At 57.6% G+C, this 25,633-nt stretch overlaps 1 protein-coding gene across 9 annotated transcripts in view; it reads right to left on the reverse strand.

The window, feature by feature from the left end:
* The window catches only part of UNC13A (unc-13 homolog A), a 62,511-nt gene extending 37,110 nt beyond the window's left edge, over positions 1–25,401 (reverse strand). For 7 of the 9 annotated variants that reach the window (XM_043586977.1, XM_043586970.1, XM_043586976.1 and 4 more), the window contains exons 1-9: positions 25,221–25,400; positions 16,245–16,274; positions 15,277–15,376; positions 13,293–13,410; positions 11,864–11,987; positions 11,185–11,258; positions 7,566–7,620; positions 5,616–5,651; positions 2,491–2,698 (exon numbers count right to left, since the gene is read on the reverse strand). In XM_043586977.1, coding sequence (XP_043442912.1) covers positions 2,491–2,698; positions 5,616–5,651; positions 7,566–7,620; positions 11,185–11,258; positions 11,864–11,987; positions 13,293–13,410; positions 15,277–15,376; positions 16,245–16,274; positions 25,221–25,242 — 767 coding nt within the window. In that variant the 5' untranslated portion in view covers positions 25,243–25,400. Of the gene's footprint in view, positions 1–2,490; positions 2,699–5,615; positions 5,652–7,565; positions 7,621–11,184; positions 11,259–11,863; positions 11,988–13,292; positions 13,411–15,276; positions 15,377–16,244; positions 16,275–25,220 lie in introns of all 9 variants that reach the window. The other 2 variants (XM_043586971.1, XM_043586972.1) reach the window with 2 other exon arrangements.
* Positions 25,402–25,633: the final 232 nt, after the last annotated feature.

Below are 25,633 nucleotides of genomic sequence, written 5' to 3' on the forward strand. Positions count from 1 at the left end.
CGCCTCCCATGGAAGCCACAGAGGGGCTTTTTCAAATCATAAACGCAGGCACTTACGTCCCTGTTCTAAAACCTGCCGTAGCTCCTTAGAGCCCTTGGTATAAAATCTGGGCCCTGCCCTACACCCCAGGGTGGCCCAAACCCTCCAGCCTCCCCACCTCATCTCCCTCCGTGCTCCCATCTCTCCCCCCCTGCTCCGGCCACACTGGCTTTCTCACTGTTCCTCCAGAGCCCCTGCATCAGCGCCCACCTCTGAGCCATTGCCCTTGCTGTGCCCTCTTCCAGGAACACCCTTCCAGAGTCTCTTTTGGTGCCCATTGAAATGTCATCTTTGAGTGAGTTTCCCCCACCCTCCCGCCAAGTCGGGTCCTTAGGTGCGCCCGGGTCATGCTGGACATGACTAGGAAGGAACACCTAGCCCTGCTTGAGGGCAGGCAGCATGACTCATGGGCCACCACTCGTCCCCCTTCTAATCATTCACTCAGTCACTCAACAAACATCATTCCTTGTCTTAAATACTTCCTCTGCTCTCAAGGACCGGGACCCCTCTCCCCAGCCAGCTCCAGGGATGCTGTAGGGGCCAAAACGGGGGTCTCTCCCTCTCGCCATTGGTTGCTAGTTTATGCATTTAGTTGATTGCTTTTTAGTGGCCCACCTTGTAGATGGCAGGGGACAGGTGAGGGATCAGCAAGTATTACTTGGCTGGAAAGGACTTCAAGCTCCCTCTGCTGATGAATAACTCTGAAGTCCATCCCAGCACATTCTGGGGTCCCTGGGGAGGGGGGCAGCCCAGGACTGGAATCCCAGCATAGGCCTGGATGTGTCCACCTACGACCTCAGGCGCCGCCTAAGTTGCCCCAGGCTCGTCTTTGGGGCCATCCTCCCATCCTGGTTCTGACGTACTGAGTCTTAACACAGCTCTCACCCCCCTCAGATGCTTCCCCTGGCTCCCACGCCCCTGAGCTGGCCACCCAAGGGCCTTCCTGATCATGATCTGGGACCTGATCTCCAGCCTGTGGCTGAGCTGTTTCCTCTGCCTGAAATTCTCTTCCTCGGACTTCTCATTTATCCTTCTGGGGCTATCTGCCAGGCACCTTCCTCCGGGAAGTCCTCCCTACCCTTCCCCACTGCTAGAGTGTCCCGCCCTGCCCCTCCTTCCAACCAAGCCCTGGCTTGTGGGATGGAATGTCTGGGTCCGGCTCGGTGTCCCCAGCCTCTCAGATCATCCAGCACCAGGCAGCACGGCCAGGATGGCCAGGGAGCGCGGCTTGAGACACTCTCAGGGGAATGCAAGCTGTTTCTACCTCTACATCCTCTCCTCCCCCCTGCTTCTGGAGGGTCTCCCCTCACTCCTGTGTAGCCTGACCAAAGCACAAGAGGAGAGGGTTCCTCTTACCCCGACTCCCCCCCCCCTTCCTGTCCCAGGAATGCTCACGGTAGACAGACTTCTCCCAGCCAACCCTTCCTGGCATTTTCTCTGGGTAGGATGCTAGGGCCACTCCCCTGACTCTCTTTCTCCAAGGGCAGACCTTTCCTTTTCACTAATATTTGGTCTCTGACTCTCTCAGCTGTTTCTGACAGGTTGAAACTTTGTTCCCGACAGGTTGAAACTTTGTTCCCACAATCGCTTCAGCCTGAGCCAGCTTGGGTATGCAAATGAATGGGAGTGAGGCTTGAATGGGGGAACCGTATTCTGGGGAGAGCAGGTAGTTCGGAAAAAGACCCACAACCCAAAATCACTGGGCACCCACGGGGCACCCAGTTAGCTCCAAAGGGTATCGTTTGTGCTGTCGACACAACAGTCACTACGTGGCACGTTCAGACGCCCCTCTAGGCGCTTTACAAACGTGCGATCCGTTTAATACCCTGTGCGTCGCGGTTTTGTTTGGCAACCAGGGCTGGGTGATCCTGGTCGGCGGGGAAGGACGGCAGGCACGACTCTCAGCCTCGCAGGCTTGGAGGCCAGCGCCCCGCACCGGGCAGTGGCGTGGCCCGCCTGTCGGACAGGTCTAGGGCCAGCCGACTTTCGAGGGGGTAGCGGTAGAGGCCGGAGCGCGCAGGGGCAGCTCCCGAGGGACTGTGCCCGAGCCTGCCAGTCAGAAACAGAGTCCGGCCAGCAGGGCAGGACCACGCCAGGACCACCAGCCGGCCGCTTGCTGGGAGACTCTTTCCAAAATCACCAGCGCCCTTAAAGGGAGCGCCCAGGCACCCCCACATCTCAGGGGCACCGCTCGGGAGGGGGGGGGCCTCCTGACTCCGCTCCCCTTCATCAGCCAAAGCACACCCCCTTTGACCAAGCTCGTGAGATCTTCTTACCAGGTTTAGCGTAAAGAAAGGGCTCTACTACCCTACAAGAATGCTGCTTTCCTGGACCCGCTGACCTCCACGCCCAGCTCCCCCAGGTCCTCTACTCCTCTCTCCACTCTGGGACCCAGAGCCAGATACACGCGCAGGCACGCACACGGGTCCCCTTCCCAAACACCGTGGCTACCTGAGGGCCCGCGGCTCGGAGAACTCCTCATAACTGTGCACGGAGTCACTGTAAGATTCCCGGGAGCCCAGGGGCGGTGGGCGGACAGAGTACTGGTGGACTGAGGCATTGGGCTGGGATGTGGTGTAATAGGGTGGCGGGATGCTGTTGCTTGTCTCGCTGCGATAGTCGCTGTCGCGATCGTCCACCGCACTGTCAGGGTCATCATCTGGAAGAGAGAGGAGGTGTGGGAAGAGGGTGAGGAGGGGAGGGAGAGAGAGGGCGTCCAGTGGAGGCCAACACAGTCTCTCAGACTTAGGGAGTCTTCGCTGTCTGCTAACCCAAGAAGAGGGATCTTTGCCAGAATGAATGCAGGATCTCGGGTCACGTTAACAGAAGCAGAGGCTGCAGGATAAGGGAGGTGAAAACCCTGCTTTGCCAGTCAGACTGGACTCCTAGTCTGGGGTCCAGCGTAGGCCCTATAATGTGGGGGGACAGGGGCAAATTGGAGGGTGTCCTTCGGCTCAAACGTGAGCACGGACTTGGCTAAAGTCCAGGCTTTCTGAAAGCACGATGAGTTTTTTCCATCAGGCAGTGAGCTTCCCGTAAGAGAAGTCACACAAATACTCAGGGGGACGTTCAGAGGGAGATCAGGGGGACGAGGTTGGAGCAGAAATTTCCTTTAAGCCTCAGAGATTTCTCGCTGTCCGAGGATGGGGTTCCTAGATCTGAGCTCACACGTGTGGGAACAAACGTGGGGGCTGACGATACTATAGGCCTCGAAAAGGATTAGATTCTTAGGTCAGATTCTTAGATTCTTAGGCAAGACCATTGCGCACCCAGAATCTACGGCCGAATGGAACAGGGCAGAGTGCTGAACTTCAAGTGTTTTATAAGCATTAAAGGGCATTTTAGTTTGGTTTGTTTTCTTTGATAAAAAAAAAAAAAAAGAACAGCGTCGAAGGATGCGAGATTGTGATTAGGACAGTAGAGACTCAATTTATTTAAAAGGCAACCCTTGAAAACAAATGGGCTGCAAAAGAAAAGAAATGAAGGCCCAGATTAGGTGGCCCAGGGCGTGAATTGACCGGTGATATTAAATGCCAAGGGGGGTGATTTGCCCCTTTTTAATGCCTTTAGGTTTCTTTGCTCATGTTCCGGATGTGTATTTTTCTCGCCTTATTATTTTAATCTCCTAATTCCCCCCCCCCCCAGCTAATTGTGTCTGTTTCTATGTATTTGACAAATAGGTCCATTTTTTTTTAATGGGGTGAACGGTGGTGGTGGGGGGGCGCCTGGGTGGCTCAGGTCATGATCTCACGGTGCGTGGGTTCGAGCCCCGCATCTGGCTCTGTGCTGACAGCTCAGAGCCTGGAGCCTGCTTCAGATTCTGTCTCCCTCTCCCTCTGCCCCTCCTCTGCTCGTGCTCTGTCTCTCTCTGTGTCTCAATAATAAACAAACGTTTAAAAAAATCAAGTTCATCCTTCATGTAAAAACCTATTTGGATTCATTCCCTAAGTTAGTTTGCCTTTGGAGAAACCTTGAATTCATTCTCAGCGAGCAAAGCCAGCCTCATCAAGGTCACTCTGGCCTCCTGGTTTCTCGTCTGACTCGGGCCACTGTGACCTATGAGCTTTTTATCCTGTCCCTGTCGTAAGCGGCCACCATCTGACGCGCTGGGTGCCATCAGTGCCGGCATTTTAGGCAGAGGCAGATGTGAATTTCCACGGCTCAGGTCTACACGCATCAGGGTATAACTGTGAGGCCACGGAGGCCTGAAGCCGGGGATCTGAAATCCGGACAGAGTGTCCCCGTGGAATTCTGGACGACTTGTCAACGTTACCGAATTGTTCCTTTGACCAATTTGTTCGCTACCCAGTTTTCTGGGTGTAGAGCCTCTAACCAAACTGGCATCCTTTCTGCCCAACTATCCTGGACCAGGCCAAGATGCTCCCAGCCAAACTGCCTGACGCTGCGGGTGTAGTCGGCAAACGGTGTTTGTTTGGTTGGGTTTTTTTTCCAGACACATTGTCCAGTTTTGGGGGGCAAATTGCTTTCTATCGGTGGGGGTTTTTGGGTTTTGTTTTGTTTTGTTTTGCTCCCACCCTGACTCCGCGTCCTCCCACATGGTTTTTGACCAAATTGCCTGCTTGCCCAGAGAGGCATTTTCAGCCACTTGTGTTTCAACCCACTGGCCCGACTGTCTTTGTGCTTCTTGACCCAGCGATCAGCTTTCGCCACGTTGGTTTTAACCAAAAATATCTCTGTTTGTCGACCGTGCCGTTTGTCTGTGGCAAACTGGTTGGTACCGGGCCCTCTTGCTTGCCGAATGGCTTTTCTGGCTAAATGGGTTTTTGACAGATTGTTCCGGATCAAAGTAGCGGTAAACATTTCCCCTGGTCCCGGAGGGAAGGGGGAAGCGGGTCTGGCCGTCAGGTTGTGGGCACTGGTGGAGGCGTTCCTAGTTGGTGGGGTAAAGGGAAGGAGGGAGATTCACGTTCAGGCCATAAGCCTGGATTTTTCTGGAAGGGGCAAGACACGGAGGAAAGGGAGCTATTCCTTGGGGAGATAAATGGGCACCCAGTTGTTGGGGGAGGGGACGGCTGGTCTCCTTCCCCCGGGGTTAAATTGGAGGAAGCTGGCAGGGGGCTTTGGGAGCTGAGGTCTCTGGAGTGATCCGTGCCCGGGGTTCCCTGCCCAGCTGCTCTCTCAAAGACCCTCTCCCCCCATACCTACCCCCCTCTGAGTGACACTGGGGCCCATTTCCCGGCGGAGGAGGAAGGTGGGGAGACAAAAGACAGGAAGGAGTCACAGGAGAGGAGATGACGTTATACACGGGGAACAGGGGGGAAGGGGAGGGGTCACAGTGCCCAGCTGGAGACAGACAGGTCTCTGGTCGAAATGCCCACTCCTCCCGGCTGAATCCCTCCACCCGGGTAATGGTGCCCGCTCCCGAGCGAGCAGAGCAGGACCCTCAAGACAGACGTCAATGGTCAGGGACAGGAGGGCACAGGCGGGGTCTTATCGGTCCTCAGGCCCCCCAGCCACCGGCTCCCCGATTCCCCGGCGGTCGGGGAGGGGGGCCTCAGGGTTGCCAAGGCCCCCACCTCCCCGTGGCCTCCCAGAACATCAAGCTGAGTACTTACTCTGCTGTTCACCCCAGCCAAAATAATTCCAGTTGCCTACAAAGAGAAGGGGCAGAGATAATAAAAGGGAGCAGGCGGGGGGGGGGGGCACGGGGAGGGGGACCCCCCCATCCTCCTCATTTTCTCCTTCTCCTCCTCCCACCCCAGGACCTCGATCCCTTCCTGCCCCGAGCGTCTCCTCAGAATATCACTCTAACCCCCCTGACATTTGTGCTGCCTTCGGTCATCAAGGCGGGGTCACCGCATCCTTCAAAGAGGCCACAGGCTCAGCCAGGAAGTAATAAAGGGGACATTCGGGCCCAGGGTTTTATCACCCCTGCCCTCCCCCTTCCGGCAAACAAGGAAAGAAACCCTGAACTGGAAATCCTACGCTTCGAAATACCACCACCGCCCCCCCCCCCCGCCATTGGGTGGGGTTTAATAATTCTGGTCGTTTGACAGGTGAAGGCATAGGGCTCAGAGAGGTAGAGTGAGCAGCCTAAAGTCACACCGCTTCTGAGCATCAGGACCGGGGAGAGAACCACATTTCCCCCCATCCCCTCAACCCCAGCGCCCCCACCCCCCACCCCCCACCCCGGGCATCTTGGGAAAAATGCCTCGGGCCGGCATCCTGACACCTGGCTGCCTCCTCCGTGAAACGGAGGCGACAAACTGTTCCCAAGAGAACTTGGAGGTAAAGGCTGAGGGGTAAGGTAAGTCTCCGTTCCCAAACTGAACCCACCCCTTCCTTCAGTCCACCTGTCCAAGAGTCACCTGTCTGCTCCTGCCTGATGCTGTCCCCACCCCACCCCTTCAGTGACCCCGTTCGCCACCAGGGTGGGGGGTTGTCATTTCCTCAGGGCGGTGATGACCCCTCCCCAGGTAGGGAAGTCAAAGGCTTTCTCGATAGCAGCCCCAAGAAATGAGGTCCCCCAAGTGCAGTCCCCCCCCAGCCCCTCCACCCACTGGGTTCCATGGTTACCATCCTGGGCATGTGGGGGGTCGACAATGCATACAGGGGAGACTGTGGGGGGGGAGCAAAAGGGGGAAGGGGGAGCAGGATGGAGAAGGGGAAAGAGGTTGAAAGGTGGGGAGGGGGCAAAGTGCCACGGGTGGGGTTCTGCCCTGAGACTGCATGATTTGTCCCTTTCTCCCCACTCCAGAGGACTCGGAGGGCACTTTTAGGAGAGAGACATCTCCTTGGCCCAGGCGCGACTGGCCTGGGTGCCTCTGAGTCTCCATAAGGCCAAGGAGGATAACCCCCCCTGCAGACTTCAGCCCCGACGGAGGGGCAGCGGTCAGAGGCACGGGACTGTCATTGCCATCAACAGATGCGGTGCAGTGGAAAGAGAAGCAAACTTGGGAGCCCCGCAGACCTGAGTTCAAGTCCTAGCTCTGCCTCCGGCTGGGTGTGTGGCCTTGGGCCAGTGGCGTCTCCTCCTGGGCCTCGGTTTCTCTGCCTCAGAAATGGGCGAGTGAAAAAGCCTTCATCCATCGTTCGTGCGCCCTGTGTTAACAGGGTTGTCTGTCTACACCGTCTGACTGTGGGCTGCTGGGGTGGGGGCGGGGGAGGTCTGCGCGGGCCCCGCGGAGGTTTGTTCAGCGAGTTATAGGCCCTCATCCAGGGTCCGGCGAGTGACACGAAAGGGTCTGCCAAGGGTTTTTCAAGTCTCTAGAAGGACTCCTCTGCGTCCTCCCAACAGGCCTCAGGGTTGAAGGCACTGTCACGCCCTCTTTCACAGAGAGGGGCTCTGTGGATCCGAGGGGGACACCGGCAGGCCTGCGACCACACAGCAAGGCAGGACTCGCATTCGGGTCCCAGGTCTTTTCTTTCCACTGCACCGTGAGCAGGCATCGTGCGTTCTTAGGACCTGTCCTCTGGAGGGGAGTGGCCCGTGACACAGGACAGCCCCGGGTGGGGGAGGGACGAGGGTTCAGCTGATGCCCAGGGAGGACTCGAGAGATACTTACAACACTGGTTGCTGGGGACGGGGAGAGGCTTGTCTTGTTCATCTTGGAAAGAATACTGAGAGGGAGGGAAGGAGAGAGGGTGCCTCTCAGGACGGGACAGAAGCCAGGGGACCAAGATGGCCCTCTGCTCTGTTCCATTCTGACCCCCGCCCGCGGCTTCCCAAATCCCCTCCATCTGCAGGAGGAGGATACAGACGTCCACAGAGAAAGACACACACACACACACACACGCACACAGAGCGAGAAACAGAGACGCGACAGCAAAAAGAAACACGGATGAGAGAAAGGAACAGATAGACGCGGGGGCAACCGAGGCAGGGAGCGGAATAAAGAAGAAGACGAGACATGAGGCTGGACAAAAACGGTTAACTTGTGAGTGTCGCCCGTTTTGGGCTCCACCTCCCGCGGGACAGAGCTCTGGTCTTGCCTGCGGCTTCTTCCTCGCCTTCGCCTTCGGAAGGCTGTTCTTCTGGACCTCAGTGGCTCTTTGCGCGGTGATGACGCAGAGCCACGAAGAAGGCGGGGAATGTCACGGAAGAACAGGGGGGCAGGGGCGCCTGGGTGGCTCTGACGGGCACGCGTCCGGCTTCGGCTCAGGTCACGATCTCGCGGTTTGTGAGATCGAGCCCCGCGTCGGGCTCTGTGCTGACAGTGCAGAACCTGCTTGGGAGTCTCCATCTCTCTCTCTCTCTCTCTCTCTGCCCCTCCCCTACTCTCTGCCCCTCCCCTACTCTCTCTCTCTCTCTGCCCCTCCCCTACTCTCTCTCTCTGCCCCTCCCCTACTCTCTCTCTCTGCCCTCCCCTACTCTCTGCCCCTCCCCTACTCTCTCTCTCTCTCTGCCCCTCCCCTACTCTCTCTCTCTCTGCCCCTCCCCTACTCTCTCTCTCTCTCTGCCCCTCCCCTACTCTCTCTCTCTCTCTGCCCCTCCCCTACTCTCTGCCCCTCCCCTACTCTCTCTCTCTGCCCCTCCCCTACTCTCTCTCTCTGCCCCTCCCCTACTCTCTCTCTCTCTCTGCCCCTCCCCTACTCTCTCTCTCTCTCTGCCCCTCCCCTACTCTCTCTCCCTGCCCCTCCCCTACTCTCTCTCTGCCCCTCCCATACTCTCTCTCTGCTCCTCCCCTACTCTCTCTCTGCCCCTCCCCTACTCTCTGCCCCTCCCCTACTCTCTCTCTCTCTGCCCCTCCCCTACTCTCTCTCTCTGCCCCTCCCCTACTCTCTCTCTCTCTCTGCCCCTCCCCTACTCTCTCTCTCTCTCTGCCCCTCCCCTACTCTCTCTCCCTGCCCCTCCCCTACTCTCTCTCTGCCCCTCCCCTACTCTCTCTCTGCCCCTCCCCTACTCTCTCTGCCCCTTCCCTACTCTCTCTCTCTCTGCCCCTCCCCTACTCTCTCCCTCTCTCTCTGCCCCTTCCCTACTCTCTCTGCCCCTCCCCTACTCTCTGTCTGCCCCTCCCCTACTCTCTCTCTCTGCCCCTTCCCTACTCTCTCTCTCTGCCCCTCCCCTACTCTCTGTCTGCCCTCCCCTACTCTCTCTGCCCCTCCCCTACTCTCTCTGCCCCTCCCCTACTCTCTCTCTCTGCCCCTCCCCTACTCTCTGTCTGCCCCTCCCCTACTCTCTCTGCCCCTCCCCTACTCTCTCTCTCTCTGCCCCTCCCCTACTCTCTCCCTCTCTCTCTGCCCCTTCCCTACTCTCTCTGCCCCTCCCCTACTCTCTGTCTGCCCCTCCCCTACTCTCTCTCTCTGCCCCTCCCCTACTCTCTCTCTCTCTCTGCCCTTCCCCTACTCTCTCTCTCTCTCTCTCTGCCCCTCCCCTACTCTCTGCCCCTCCCCTACTCTCTCTCTCTGCCCCTTCCCTACTCTCTCTCTGCCCCTCCCCTACTCTCTCTCTCCCTCTCTGCCCCTCCCCTACTCTCTCCCTCTCTCTCTGCCCCTTCCCTACTCTCTCTCTCTGCCCCTCCCCTACTCTCTGCCCCTCCCCTACTCTCTCTCCCTCTCTGCCCCTCCCCTACTCTCTCCCTCTCTCTCTGCCCCTTCCCTACTCTCTCTCTCTGCCCCTCCCCTACTCTCTGCCCCTCCCCTACTCTCTCTCTCTGCCCCTTCCCTACTCTCTCTCTGCCCCTCCCCTACTCTCTCTCTCCCTCTCTGCCCCTCCCCTACTCTCTCCCTCTCTCTCTGCCCCTCCCCTACTCTCTCTCTCTCTCTGCCCCTCCCCTACTCTCTCTCTCTGCCCCTCCCCTACTCTCTGCCCCTCCCCTACTCTCTCTCTCTCTCTGCCCCTCCCCTACTCTCTCTCTCTCTGCCCCTCCCCTACTCTCTCTCTCTCTCTGCCCCTCCCCTACTCTCTCTCCCTGCCCCTCCCCTACTCTCTCTCTGCCCCTCCCCTACTCTCTCTCTGCTCCTCCCCTACTCTCTCTCTCTGCCCCTCCCCTACTCTCTGCCCCTCCCCTACTCTCTCTCTCTCTCTGCCCCTCCCCTACTCTCTCTCTCTCTGCCCCTCCCCTACTCTCTGCCCCTCCCCTACTCTCTCTCTCTCTCTGCCCCTCCCCTACTCTCTCTCCCTGCCCCTCCCCTACTCTCTCTCTGCCCCTCCCCTACTCTCTCTCTGCCCCTCCCCTACTCTCTGCCCCTCCCCTACTCTCTCGCTCTGCCCCTTCCCTACTCTCTCCTTCTCTCGCTGCCCCTCCCCTACTCTCTCTCTGCCCCTCCCCTACTCTCTCTGCCCCTTCCCTACTCTCTCTCTGCCCCTCCCCTACTCTCTCTGCCCCTTCCCTACTCTCTCTCTCTCTGCCCCTCCCCTACTCTCTCCCTCTCTCTCTGCCCCTTCCCTACTCTCTCTGCCCCTCCCCTACTCTCTGTCTGCCCCTCCCCTACTCTCTCTCTCTGCCCCTTCCCTACTCTCTCTCTCTGCCCCTCCCCTACTCTCTCTCTCTCTCTGCCCCTCCCCTACTCTCTCTCTGCCCCTCCCCTACTCTCTGCCCTTCCCCTACTCTCTCTCTCTCTGCCCCTCCCCTACTCTCTCTCTGCCCCTCCCCTACTCTCTGCCCCTCCCCTACTCTCTCTCTCTGCCCCTCCCCTACTCTCTCCCTCTCTCTCTGCCCCTTCCCTACTCTCTCTCTCTCTGCCCCTCCCCTACTCTCTCTCTCTGCCCCTTCCCTACACTCTCTCTCTGCCCCTCCCCTACTCTCTCTCTCTCTCTCAAAATACATAAACTTCCAAAAAAATCTTTTTAATTAAAAACTAAAGAAACAACACGGGTACAGAGGCCAGAGCTAGTAGGGGAAGGAGGACTTTGAAGAAAGTCCGAACGGTGACCCAAGGAGTTGAGGGGCGTGGGGCGGAAAGCGGAGGTACGAACTGCCGCAGGGCCCCTGTGTCTCCTCGAGGGCGTCTGGCCAGGGCAGGACTTGAGCCGATTGACATCAGTTGGTCGTTGGGGGACTGTATGCCCCTCGATGTCATCCTTGCTTTGAGACGGGACCAAACGAATCGCCGATTTAGTCCAGTTAGGGACACAGACATGGGGAGACCAGTGGAGAGAGACGAGGACGTGGGGAGACAGAGAGACAGACACAAGAAGAACAGAGTCGTCCCCCCCCCCCCACCGCCCCCTCCAACGCTCACCTCATCCTGGTCCCGCATGGCGTTCAGCTGCTCCAGCTTCTTGGCCCAGTAGCGCGCTTCCTCCTCAGGGATGTCTGGAAGCGGAGCCCCGGCTGTGAGTCTGGAAGCCCGCCCTGCCCCTCAGCCTTCACCCAGTGCACCCTGCAGGCCTAGGGCCTGGTCTCAAGGGGGTGGAGGAAGAGGAAGGGAGAACAGGGCGAGCTCCCATCCCTCCCCGCCCCAGGCCGCCTTGGGAATGAACGGTGGGTGGCCGAGGAGAAGCTCGTGGCGTCACAAGGGTGGGGGAGCCACGGGTCCTCGGAAAGTTGGTACGGAGATGACTGAGCTGGGTCCAAGAAAGCAAGAGGGGCTTGCTTCTCTGTGTCTCTGTCTCTGTTTATCTCCACACGTCTCTCTGCCTCTGTCTCTCCTCGTATCCCCAGCTCACCAAGGACCAGCCCAGGACAGCTCAGACCCAAGCCCCATGGGTCAAGAAGCAACTGGCGGCCTGCTGGTGACCTAGAGGGCCTGGGACGTGCTCTGCGCACGGCAGACACATGGCCCGCTGCCTCGCTGCACCTGCGAAACTCTCTCTTCTGGAGAGAGGAAACTTCATCTTCAGAACGAAGGGCGGCCTGAAGCCACCCAGGCCTGGCCATTCTCCTGGGCCCGAGGAGGGTCCTGTGCCCCCCACACTCACCTAAAGGCAGCTCGAAGCGGGTGTCAAGGAGGATGCGGTGGAAGGTGGGGTCCTTGGTGCCGCAGATCTCGCTGTCCGCCATGATGACCTGAGAGTCCAGTGTTAGCCACTCTCCAGGGCCCTCCTGGGGGTTGGGATGGGGTGACAGGGCCCAAAATGACACAGGGTGGAGCAGGGATCTGCCGCACGCCAGCCAGTGGGCCCCTAGTCTCACAGAAGATCCCCTTCACCTCACCTCACTCTTACCCCGAGAGCAAGGGTCGTGCCCCACTTTACAGATGAGGCAACTGAGACTCAGAGACAAGGTCCCGGTCCAGGGCCACGCGGTAGGTCAAGGACGCAGAGAGAAGGCCCTGTGGGGCCAGGTAGCGGGGGTCTGAAGCTCGCGTCGCTATTCCTCATCTCTGATGAGGCGTCTGTGGCCCCCGCTTCGAATAAAAGCCCTGAAGCCCAGCCAGGGGAGAACCCCCACCCCAAGCGAACAAACCAGACCCGCCCTCACAGGAGACAGAGCCAGGCACAGGCATCTCCATCCCAGAGAGTCAAGGGCAAAGCCAGAGGAAGGGAGGGGGCAGGGGCATCCCGAGGGAAGTTAGGGAAGACTTCCTGGAGGAGAGCACATCGGAGCTGGGCTTAGAGGGTGATGGAGAGGATACTTGAAGCCCAGGGAACAGCATGTGCAAAGGTTCAGAGGCCATCTTTGGGGCCTATAAAGGGTGGACGTTGGGGTGCGGGGGGAGCTGAGGCTGGCAATGTAAGCAAGTGCCATCAAGAAGGCCTCCCAGTGCCTGGGACACCTGGGTGGCTCAGTCGGTTAAGCGGCCGACTTCAGCTCCGGTCATGATCTCACGGTTTGTGGGTTCGAGCCCCGTGTCGGGCTCTGTGCTGACAGCTCAGAGCCCGGGACCTGCTTCCGATTCTGTGTCTCGCTCTCTCTCTGCCCCTCCCCTGCTCGTGCGCTGTCTTTTAAAAATGAATAAGCGTTAAAAAGAAAAAAAAAAAGAAGGCCTCCCAAAGGAGATGGGCAGAGATGGCAAGAAAAGGTCCCAGGGTGGTAAGATCCCCCTGGGTTCAGCATGGAGGGGCTGAGGGGAAGGGGTGAGGCTTAAGGCCAGGGGGCCAATAGGCTATGAGTGAAGTGCGGTGAGCCTCTTCCAGATGAGGCCCTTAACCAAGAGGGTGAGCCCCCTCCCTGGCCACCTTTTCTTCCCTTGATAGCAAAGCAGACGTAACGGAGATCCTCCAGCAGCCGTCCCTGGCTGCACAGGGAGAAAGGCAGAGCAACAAGATGGAAGTTTAGACCCTAGTGACTTTGGAGTCACCATCACAGACGTTGTTGGCGGACGGAGATACGCGTCCATCGTGTTTAGGCCACTGGCCTCTGGGCCCCTCCAAGGCACTCTTCCCCAACCCTTGACCCACCACTCACTTCGTTGGACTGGCGGATGGTCCGCAGGGGAATCCACACGGTGCCCACCATTGTGTCCCAGATGAGACCCTTGTTCCACACCTCTACCGTCAACCCCAAATCCAGGCGGTTAATCTCACTGTGGAGAGAGGGGAGGGGCATGAAGGGGTAGGAGTGAGGGGTCAAGTCTCAGGAAAGTCCGTTCACCTGCCTTATCTTAGGACACACAGCCAACTGGAATTCAACCCCAGGCCTGGATGAGGCCTACCAGGAAGGTAACACAGTCATCTTTGTTTTACAGAGGGGAAACTGAGGCCAAGGGGTTAAGTTACATGCTCAGGGTATCACAGCAGAACCCGGGAAGGTATCACCTCTCCTGAACCCCCAAGTCCCTTGGCCCTTCCTGGAGCCCTCAGGCCCAGAGAGTACTGGCTAAGGGAGGAAGAGGCTCAAACACTCTCTGTGGCTCCCTATTACCCCAGGATAAGGGCATTCAGGATGCCTCCCTCCTTCGCAATGTCACCTCCATCCAATCATATGGGGACAACCCTGAGAATGTGAATGATACCACCTCTAAGCACTTTTCTCGCAGGACCCACCCTGGAAATAGGCAGATTGGGAGGAAAACCTTGGGGAATGTCCCCCTTCACTGAGTTTACCAATCTACCGGAGATTTGTCTCGAGGACTGTTCTCCTTGAGCGTATCTGTGACCTGGTCGTTCAGTGACTGGTTTCCAGGGGGTTGGGGACCACACTGTCTCTCCCCTTCCACATCTTCCCTGGAACCTGCAACTCCCACTCTTTCCTCAAATTCCTCTGCTCCGGGGTCCCAACTCTGGGTTCTCTCATGGCCTCCACCACTGCTCGTCCCCAGTCGGGCTCTGCTCGGGGGGTTGAGGGCTGCCTGGGTCCAAATCCCAGCTCTGCCAGGTATGAGCTGTGTGACACTGAACAGGTGGCTTTGCCTCTCCAGCCTCTGCCTCATCTGTAAATGAGGGTTGAAATAGCGCCCTCCCTCCCAGGCTTGTGTGTGTGTGTGTGTGTGTGTGTGTGGTGGGGGGGGGGGTTGATTTAATCAAAGCCTTAGAAGGGGGCCTGGTATTTTGTCGGTCATCATCAGAGAAGATGGGGTGTCATACGGGGCGCCTGGGTGGCTCAGTCGGTTGAGCGTCCGACTTTGGCTCAGGCCATGATCTCACGGTTTGTGGGTTCGAGCCCCGCGTCAGGCTCTGTGCTGACAGCTCAGAGCCTGGAGCCTGCTTCGGATTCAGCGTCTTCCTCTCTCTCTGCCCCTCCCCCACTCAGGCTCTGTCTCTCTCTCTCTCTCTCTCTCTCTCCAGAATAAATAAACATTAAAAAAATTTTTTTTAAAGGAAAAGAAATCACACAAATGACTAAAATAACATTTGGTGGCTAGACCTGAAACTGCCCTCCAATTGAAGCTTGGGGCTGTGGTCAGGGAGGGCTTCCCTGAGGAGGTGACACCGGTGAGACCCAAAGGACAAGATGGAGCCTGTCAGGTCCGGTGGGAGCGGTGGGGGAGAGGAGAGAAGAGCAAGTGCAAAGGCCCTGGGGCAGGAACAAGCTGAGCCAGAAGAGTTGGAGGCAGATGCTGGCAGGAGATCACAGGGGCCGGGCCTGGAAACGGGGTGCTAGGGAGAAGAGTGTGGGTTTTGTTCTGAGGTTCACAAACCATGAGCCACGGGCAAGTTTAGAGAGTGACAGGATGTGATTTGCAGTTTTAAAAATATCCCCCTGGCTGCCTGGAGGAGAACAGATTGCCGGGAGGCAGGAGGCGGGCAGCAGCAGGAGGCCAGGGGCGGAGGCTGGCGGGCAGCGGGGACTTGGCTGGTGGCCACGGAGATCAAGAGGCAAAGCCGATGGCTGGACGTGGGGCCGCGGGAGGAGGGAGCGGAGTCCCAGACAACACCCAGGTGTCCGGCTCGCTCTGTGGGACCAGCAAGCGAGGCGACAGGCCCTGCTAACTCAGTCACTGCAGACTCACAACATGAAATCCTGTTCCCAGCTGGGCTGGCTGCCCCGCACCGCGATGGTCGTGCTCTTGACATTTTGCACCTTCAGGGTCACATACGTGTTGAATTTCTCTGCAGTGGTGAGAGCAGGGGTCAGCACAGGGGCCCAGGGAGTCCCCACGCCCTTCCCAAGCTCTAGATGACCCTCTTATAACCCCCCGGGGTCTCCGTGTGCTTGGGGCCACGGTCTAATAACCAGGTCCAATAGACGGAGCTGTTTCTGTGCCTACAGCCCAGGCTGACCCCCAGAGCCCCTCCCCCGCCCCAGTCCCTCAGAGCATAAGGGAAGGGCCTTGTGGGATTTGGGGGTGCCTAATCTAGCTGCTTAGAAATGACTACGTTCAATAGCTTTGGTTTTTCAGATGGGAGGACTGAGGCCCTGGAGAGGGGAACCAAAATGACAGTAAGGGGCGCCTGGGTGGCTCAGTCAGTTGAGCGACCGACTTCGGCTCAGGTCATGATCTCACAATTTGTGGGTTCGAGCCCCACGTCGGGCTCTGTGCTGACAGCTCGGAGCCCGGAGCCTGCTTCGGATTCTGTGTCTCCCCCTCTCTCTGCCCCTCCCCCACTCATGCTCTGTGTCTCTCGGTCTCAGAAATAAGTAAACATTAAAAAATATTTTGTTTAAATGACAATATGAAATTCCCTTCGCCTCTCCGAGCCTCACTTTTCCCACCTGTAGCCTGATCTAGGAGTCCCAGCCTGTCTCTTAGGATCCTGGGAAGGGCTGTTGGCTCAGGGTGAGCCCCACCTCCACTGGATTCTCCAGGGGATGGCTGGGGAGACTCTGGGATCACAAGCCAGGTCTGACACTCTGTGATGCTCAGCAGACAGGCAGCCCAAGTCCCCTGTCACTGGCTCCGACCCCCTCCCCTATGTCTCCAAGACACAGACAGACAGACAGACGACACAGGACAGGGCAGGAATAGAGGCCACTTACCTTGGGCACCATCAAACTTGGCTTTTTTGACTGTGGAGAGAGACAGAGATAGGGAAAGGAGATGGGGAGAGAGGCGGGGAGAAGAGAGAGACAAAGACACCGAGATGGAAATAGAACAAGACAGGCAGAGAGGACAGGGACGCAGAAACAGAGAGACAAAGAAAGGCAGAGACAGAGAGCCAAAGGGACCGACGGAGAGATCGAACAGAAAACAAAAATGAGAGAGAGAGAGAGAGAGAGAGAGATGAAATCAGAGACAGAGACAAGAAGAGGAGAAACAGGAAGGAGAGGAGGGAGGCAGGGATGAGAGGGAGAGAGAGAAGCCATCAGACAGATGAGCACAGACAGACCTCAGGGTTGAAGGAAATTTGGACCCTGGGAGCAGTTTCTGCCCCCTTTCCCTCCCCATCAAACTCCCCCCCCCCCAGAGCTCCTCCACCTCTGGCTGTGCCTTTCCCCACAATTGAACGGGATTCAAAAGAAGGAGCTGGGCAGGGCACAGGAGAGGCCTCCCACAGGAAGCCCTCCAGGATTGCAGCAGCGAGAGACCAGTTAGGGAGGAAGAGAGGTGGGGAGAGAGGAGAAAGGCGATCTCCAGTGACCCTGTCAGGCCACTGAGGCTTCTCCCCCAATTATCCAGCTCAGTCTGTCCTACCAAATGCCCCGCCCCGGGGGTCGAGGTCTCATGTTCAAACGGGACTGGGCGATGTGGCACAGAACCGCCCAGAGACCTGGCTCCTTAGCGCACAGAGAGACATCAGAACCCCCGCTGGGAGGTTGTTAGGGCTTGTCCAGCCCAACCCGCCGATGAAACGTGAAACCCAAATATGTGTCGGGTCCCAGGTGGTCCAGTCTCTCCGTGTTTCACGTAACCCCACAGTCCCAAGGGAGTCAAAGCAGTGCCACTCTTCCCTGGCTCTTGTCGCGGGATACGGGACTTACATTCAACAACATCTCTCACACCCTGCAGCTGCCCCCGACATCCTTCCCCGCCACCCACTCTGTATCTCCACCCAAACCCTGCTTCCCCACTGAGCCCTTCCTCCTGTTTTCCACCATCCTTTCCCCTTGTTCCTTTTCGATGCACGCTGTGGTTCCCACGGGCAACACACGCACATTTTGCAAAATCCAAGGCGCCCCAGAGACTGGTACGCGACGAGAACAAGGCTCTTCCCACCCCAGGCCCCACAGTCCCCGCCTTGTGCAGTCAACACTACCGGTTCCTTCCAGGGCTACAGGCACACAGTCTGTGATCCAGCAGCCGTGTGCACGTGTGTGTGATTTTACTTCCTACGCCAATGGCAGCGTTCGACACCCTCTGTAGAAATTTGCTGTCTCTCGGGATGGACTGAAGAGTTTGTGCAAGCGAGTCGGAGGATAAATTCCTAGAAACAAAGTTGCGCGGGTTGCTACTCTTTCTTTTATTCTGAGAGCCAAGTTCAGCCCTTTTGTGGGCAAATGCCATGGCCTCCCATCTTGGGGTCATATCTCTGTCCACATGGCTTGAATTTCTGTCTTGCAAAAGCGCCCAAAAGATACCAATGAAGGGAGAATTCTCATCAGGGGTGGGGGTGGGGGGGTGTGTGGAGTGGTTTTAAACACTTGTCAGTAAATACTGTTTGTTCCTGTCACAGACAGACGGTGCAGGCGGGTGGGGGGAGGGGTGGGGCCCGTGGGGGGTGGGGGGGATTGACGTCCAGAAGCACAGCGACCCCCCCGGAGTCGCAGAGCAGGAGGGAGAATGATCACCTTCCTACACTACTGCCCAACCCCCACCAAACTTGAAATGCAGATGGGCTGTGCATCGTACTCAACACCCCTGGGTTTGGGTTTGGCAGGTTGAAGTGCGGAAGGAGCCCTCGGCTGGACCTTGGGAGAGGCGAGCACTGGTTCAGCACGGAGTCAGGTGGAGTCAGGTTCAGCCTATGGTGCTGTGTGAACCCGGGCAGGCGAACCCCCTTCTCTGGGCTTACTCCATCTCTCTCTCTCTTTCTGGTTTTCTAGATCTGGCTTTCTCTCTGTCTCTCTGTCTCCTGCTGTAGTTTATCCCTGCGTCTCTGTCTCTCTTTGCCGCACGCCCCAAATCAGTCACCGTGTCCTGTCTTCCTCACCTTCCCATTCAAGACACGTAACGGCATGGGCAAAGGCCCCTCTCTTGAGTACATGCTCAGCTCCTGTCCCACTGCCGCCTTCTTGTGCCCTCAGCCCCACTCCGCCCACAGGGAGCTCAATCACCCAGCTCCTCACCCCTGGGGCTGAGTGAAGCTCAGGGACCCTTAGGAGGGTGCCCTCCTTGAGCTCTCTGAGCTCTGCCCCTGGTCTGTAAAAAGGGACCCAGAGCAGGAGCCGCAGGTGTCCTTCCTAGGGGGCACCCTGCTTGCACTCCTGTTGATTGGGAAGGGTGGAGCAGTGGCGGTGCAGAGGCAGGGGCCAGGCAGGGAGGAAGGACGGAGAGGGACACAGACAGAGGCTGAGGAAGGGGCACGCACGGAGGGATCAGCCTGGTGGAAGGAAGAAAAGGAGAGAGGAGGAAGGGGGGTAGATAACGAGTCATGAGAGTCAGAGACAGAGACGCAGAAAGAGGGAGACGCACAAATGTCCACTAGGGAGGCCCAGAGAAAAGGAGAGGCGGAGTGGGGAGAGAAGGGTTGGAGGGGGATCTGAGGGGCTGATTGGTGTCTAGCCTGGCCTGGCCCGCAGATCCCGCTCTGGGTCCCCTCACCAGGGACAGAGCTCAGAGAGGAGGCCAGTCATCCAAAGTTTGTCCTTCCTCGTCTCCTCCTTAAGCCTCAGTGGGCCAGAGGGTGATGAGCTCAGTTGGGGCCCACCGGCAGTGGACTGATTGCTAGAAGGCTCTAGCCCCGAAAGCTGTGGCCAGGCTCTGGCTTCCAGGACCCTTGAGTGGGTCCAGGATGAGGACATCACTGTATATTCCTTACTGAGAACTCAGAGGCAGGAGGGGGAGATTCGGGGGCGGGGCTCAGAAAGAAACGTGGTGGTGGTGGTGGGGGGGGGAATCAAGGAAGGGGCTCAGAGTGGGAAGAAGGACTCAGGGGGGCATGGGGTATAGGGTGAGGGGTGCAGGAGAGAGGACTAGGAAAGGAAGCTCGAGAGCTGGAGGAAGGTCTTGGTGGGGAAGGGGGGCTCAGGAAGGCAGAGAAGCGATGTCATCAGGGGAGGGGCTCAGAGGAGGAGAGGCCTCAAAGGGAGGGAGGGGTCTCAGGGCAGGAACCAAGTCTAGGTCCTTCTGTCTTTCCCCCTCAGTAAACGGTCCCAGTCACTGTCGCCTTCACCACCGTAGTCATCATCACGGCTCTGCCCGGCCACTCCCTCCCAACCCCCCTCGCTGCAGTATCGGGGTCAGCGGGGCGGAAGCGCCACCCCTCCCCGCGAGCTCCTGGTCACACGCACAAGGCTATTTATAAAGTGAGCACAGAGGGCGTGGGCGACGCGACAGCTGGGAGTGACGGCTGGGGGAGGTGCACACTGCTGGCCCCTCCGACAGGAGGCCGGGGAGACACCGTGTCACGACGGTCAGCGGCCTGCGCGGCCCTTGGGGACCCCATCAGCCCTGACTGATTAATGTGGTTACACAGGCAGATGCTGGCCAGGGCAGAACCCGGGAAGGTAGGCACAGGGGCTCAGGCTTCAGGACTTCCATAGGCGCCGCCAGGCTCTGCATCTAGGAAATGGAGCGCAGTAGGGCCTTCTCCCCTTCCTCCTCCCCTCTTTCTCCCTCCTCCTCCTGCTCCCCTTTCTTTTTAGTCATTATTAGCATCGGCATTATTATACTGCCATTGCTACTGTTTTTATTATTACTCTCACCAGCATCATTACTATTTGTGTTATTTGGTTGGATTCTACGTGTGCCCCTGGTCTGGACAACCCCGGAATTGAGGGGCACCTCCTCCTTGACTTGCCAGGCCTGGGGTGGGGGCGGGGGAAGCGTTGGACCCCAACCATCAAGGGAAGCATCAGGAAGCTCCCTTCAGAACATGCTCACTGGGTGTTGGCAAACACTACAAGATGGAATAGGAGGGAAGGGAGGCATAAAGGATTCAGAAATTGATCTTGAGATATTTGGCGGTTTTATGCGTGACGCCAACGGCCTATATGAGTTTTGTGATAAGGACACTGGCCCCACCGGCTTTCATCTGGGAGAGAGGACTCCTACCTTCCGTTAACGGAAATAAGCCAGAGCCCAGGTAGGGATTTCAGTGTAAAAAAACAAACACACCAAGAACCTCGACAGAGATTTCTGTGTTTTTTACCCACTGCCACTTAGAACTAGGCCTGACATATAGTAGGTGCTCATTAAATAGTGTTCAATGAAATAATGACATAATTTCCTCCTCCAGCAGCCCTGTGGTGAGATCTGCCCCCTGGGCGCCGTCCGCGGTGTGGCACGCTCCGTCCCTGCTCTGTCCAGGGTGCTGAACCCCTTTCCCTGGTTTACCTCCAATGAACTTGGCACGCCTTTTTACCTCCTGTGTACTACTGAGCCCTCCTCAGGCCTGAGAACGCAGTGAGCTCTCAGGAAACGTCCTACACCCACGGACCTCCTTCCCGAAGGCTTTTAGTCCCCATTAATAAAAACACCATCATTGATTTTTCCTGTCATTGGCTCACACTTACGGAACTTTTCCACAGGCCAGGCAGCATGCCAAGGGCTCCGTGTGCCTCATCTCACTGGAGAGTTCTAGCAAACCTAGGCAGTGGGTGCGATTAGTGTGCCTATTCTACAGATGGGCACGCTGAGGAATGAAGAGGATACAGGACTTGCCAGGAAGCGGTGGATTTAAGGGTTCAAACCTAGGCCTGTTGGACTAGGGATGTCCCAGTTGGCGCATCCTATGATTATAGTGAGAGCAAAGACCCAGAGACAACCTCCCCTGGCTAGGTGGTCATCAGAAATAGGGCAGCCAGGGGAAGAGGGGTTTGTGAGAGCTTCCTGGGAGAGAAGCAGGGGGAGAGGCCACAATGAATGGGGGAGATAATGACATGTCTCTTTATTGAGTGAGTGAAGGAAGACGGTGATCCCAGGACAGACTCTCACCCCATGAAAGGGAGGGTTAGTCTTCTTCCAAGAAGAGATGCAACCTTCACCCTGAATTCCCAGTAGGCTGTGGAGTCAGACAGCTACATCTCTAACTCTGTGGGACTAAGCAAGTTGTCGAACCTCCCTGAGCCTCAGTTTTCCTTATCTGTAAAATGGATGTCTGTAAGGATTAAAGAGGGCAATGGGCATAAAAGTCCTCAGCACTGTACTTACAGAATGCTGGATAAACTGGGCTTATTGTTGATATTATTAGTTTTGAGGCAAACTCACCCATGTACACATTTGCTAATTGTATGCAATGTGCATTCACCGAATATTTCTGGAGACTTTAAAACCATTGAGTGGCCTGGCCAAATGCTGTAAGGCACATAAGAAGGTCTAGAACTGAATCCCCACCACCATGATTTTGCACGTGCTATTCCTTCCACCTAGAGCACCATGTCCCTTCTGCTTAGCTCCCCCTCATCTTCTGAGACCCGGGCGAATGTTGAGGGTCAAGGGGCGGGGGGAGGTAAAAGCATGCTTCCTAAAGGGAGAGAGCTCTGGATCCTACCTTCCCTGCTTCCCTCAGCCCTTCCCTTTCCCTCCCATTCTGACCGCACCAGCCTGAGGCCAGGAATAGTGCTGGGTCTCCAGGAATGGTGCCTACCATATAGTAGGTGTTCAACAAATGCTTGCTGAATAAATATATGAATGAATTCGTGAAGGAGCAAGGTTCCTTTGCAGACTCAGGACTCTGCCAAGCCCTACCAAGTGGATGGGGTTGGGGCGGCAGTGGGACTCCATATAGATAGATAAAGAAATGGGGGGGGGGGCAAAGGCAAGACCTGAACAAGATGGTCTCCTGTATGTTGGTGTCAGATAAGTATGCAAGAGTTTACATTTGTGTGTGTTTGCATGTGCATTTGCTCATGTTACTAGGGAAGGCAGGCGTACGTACATGGGTGTACGTGTATGCGTGGAGGGACACGTGCTTATGTGTACCACCTGAATGCAGGTGATGATGTGCACATGCGTGTCAGGAAGTGCAGTGTGACTGTATGGGCGAAATGCTGGTATGTGTGAGTTTAGGTATCTGCGGGCTTGCAGGTGATGTGTTAATTAGAAACCTATGTTGTGGTGTGTGTGTGTGTGTGTGTGTGTGTGTTACACTGTTATATGGAACGCGCATTTGCTTACTTGTGTGTCCACATATAAGTGTGTATGTTGTGAATCATCATTCGTCTGTTCAAAGGGGCTGCTTTGAATGTCCAGACAAGCGTCATCATGCATGTGGCTTTGGTATGTGTACATGTGTGTGTTTCTTGGGATTGGGGCCCTAACAGGTATACGTAGGTACAGGCCTGTGTATCAGGGCATGGGTTGACCTATATGTGACATGGATATTGTGAACACGCATCACACATGTTTGGATACATCCGTGTGTGCATACATGCACGTGGACACACATGCCTGTATTTTGGGGACCATGTGTACATGGCAGAGTGGCTGTGTCCCATATACATATGTGTGTTCACACACACACACATGAATGTGCACACGTGTCCACGAGTGAGTGTGCATTCATAGGTGGTCTTCGTGGAATCTTGGTGGGTCCTGGGCATTTCTGTCCACACAGGCTGAGTCTGTGTATGAACGTTCCAGTGCGTGTGTATATAGATATGGGCAAACATGAGTGGGCTCCCGGTTGGGGGTACAGCTATTTCCTCAACTCCAAGGATGAGTTCAAACCCATGGAAAGCCCTCCCAGCCCAGCTCCACTGCTGCCTTGCCCCCTCTCCCTTTTCATTGACCCCCTCAGCCCCAGCGGGCATCACTCCCACCCCTCTCAGCATTTCACCCCTCTCCACTTCTCCTGGTCTCCCCCTCTGCGTTATTCCATTCCCCATACATCTCAGGGTTTTACTCCCCACCCCACCCTGAGCCTTGCCCCTCCCAGCAACACCCCTCCACTCTACTGGTGATTCCCTTCCTGTAAGTTCCACAGAATCATCCAACACAATTCTTCCCCCAGGCCTCCGTTTCTGGAAGCCTCACCCCTCTTCACACCACCCCCACAGTCCAGCCTCCAGTTTGCGTCAGAGTCAAGGGTGAGATTCCCCCCCCCCCCCCCCCCACACACACAACTAGGCAAACCTTCCAGAGGAAGCCAACTTGGAGGATGTGAGGCAGGGAGCAGAGAGAATCAGGAATAACACACCAAGTGGCCCCCTCCTCCAGTGCCAGCCCCCCCTGGCCCCACTGCTGGGCAACTTAGAGGAGGGGGAGAGGCCAATAGGGGTTTGGACGTTCACCTCCGCCTTTCCTTTAGTCAGAGTCAGGGGGTCTCCTCCACTTCCCCACTCCCCTAACTCCATAGGCCAGGGGGTAGTTGGCTTTCAATCTTATGGGCCCTTGGGCCACCATCAGCCACGGCAGGGAACGAGCTCAGGGAAAGGAGGTCCTTGTCCCTTTAAGAACACCCGCGTCCACGCCTGCCCAGCCCCGCGCGACAGCACTCTGGAAGCCGCCGCGGCAGGGAGCGGGCGGGCGGGGCAGGGTTTGTGAATGGAGCGACGGAGGGGGAGGGGAAGAAGGGGGAGGGGCGACGGGGGCGGTTCCCGGCTCTGGGCCTGTTCACTGGGGTCCAGGTGGAGACCGGGGTTCAGCGCTCGCTCGCTCTCGCTCTCTCTCTCTCTCTCTCTCACACACACACACACCACACTCCCCGCTAAGATCTCCCAAAGCCTAACATCTCAGGCCTCACCAACACACTTCTTCCGAGACCTCAGCCTTCTTGGAGGGAGTAGGTGTGAGTGAGGGAGATGGACCCCAGTCCTTGAAACCCAAGGTTGAGACCTCTATGAGCCTTGAGCCCCTGTTCACCACCAACCCCACCATCCAAGGTCTCCCAGAGCTTGAGTTCTCAGCAGGAATGCCCGGGATGCCTGAGTCCTGGTGGGCTCTCTTCACCCCTACCCCAACCTCAGAAGTGGGGGACAGCGATCATGCCCCTCCTGTGTCTCTTTCCTTCCCTCCCCACCCCAACGCAGAGCGTGGGCCTGGGCGTGGGCCTCCGTGCAGATGGCGTTCGAGCCCCAAAATAGCTCCACCCCACTTCTCCCTCCCTCCATTCGGCGCAAAGTGGGTGAGGTGAGGATGTCGGGAGGGGTGCAGGCCGGCACTGCACCCTCAAGGGGTCAGCTTCCAACGGGGGAAGCCGGTTAGGCGTTCTGGAGTGCTGGACGGGGCAGGGAGTGGGGAGACCCTCGGGCGATTCCCCCAGCCCCCACTGGAGAGTCCAAAGAGTTAGCGGGGAAATGTGTCCCCAGACACCAATCACAAGCCTCTCAGGACCTACGGAAGGGTCTCCCTAGCCCCGACCCCGGCCTCTTCACACCCAAAGCTGAGGGATTCCTAGAGGTCGCCTGGGCAAGCCCCCTTACCCAAATCTGACATGCTCAAGGCTTGGAGACCCCTCCCCTCTGCACTCCTTTTCGAAGAATTCCGAGCCCAGCCCACGTCCCTGAGAACCCACAGCCCAGCCCACCGGCGCAAGACTCCCTCAAGTACCCTACAGGATTCATTCGAACTACCCAGCCCAGCCCCTTCCACACTTAGTAACCTGGTCTACATAGACTCCCCATCTAGACTGTCTCCAGATAGAGCCCCGGATCCCGGCTGGCGTCCACGCGGGCCTCCGCATTCAGCCATGTCCGTACGACCCCCAGCAGCGGCCACTAGGACCCTCTGAGAACGCAGCTACCTCTACCTGGATCACCCTCTCCGGCTCCCTGACGCGTCTACAAGGGCCACCCTCTCAAAAGTCCAGTCTCGTGTACTCGGGTCACCCCCTCAGGAGTCCAGCCGCATCCACACGGACCCCGAGCCCGGTCCGGGTCCACACCGGTCCCCAGCCTCGCAGCCTCGCCTCCTACCTCCAACGCAAAGCAGAGACATGTCTCCGGGGTCGCCGGCGGGCCGGCTCTGTCAGGTGGAGCTTAGCGGCCACTGGGCTGGGGCATGGCCGGGGCTGCAGCCCGCGCTCAGCTCACGCCGGGGCCCGGCCTCCGCCGCCGGCCATCTTGGTTCAGCACCGGGGGTGCGGACAGCTCCTGACGTGGTGCTGATGTGGAGCCAGCGGGCGGAGCCCAGGGACGCCTGATGGGGCGGGGGCGCTGCAGGCTTGGGGGAGCTTTAAAGGGCCGGAGCCGGGTGGGGGCTCCCCGTCCCCAGGGCTTCCAGACCAGAGGGACAGAGGGCAGCCCCATTCAGGTTCCCTACAGGCTCTGCGTGTTTTCGTCTCTGCTGGAGTCGCTTTGTGGGCTCTCTGTCTCTTGAGTCCTTTGCT

This window comes from Prionailurus bengalensis, chromosome A2, assembly GCF_016509475.1.
Source record: "Prionailurus bengalensis isolate Pbe53 chromosome A2, Fcat_Pben_1.1_paternal_pri, whole genome shotgun sequence".
In the NCBI taxonomy this organism is placed as follows: domain Eukaryota; kingdom Metazoa; phylum Chordata; class Mammalia; order Carnivora; family Felidae; genus Prionailurus; species Prionailurus bengalensis.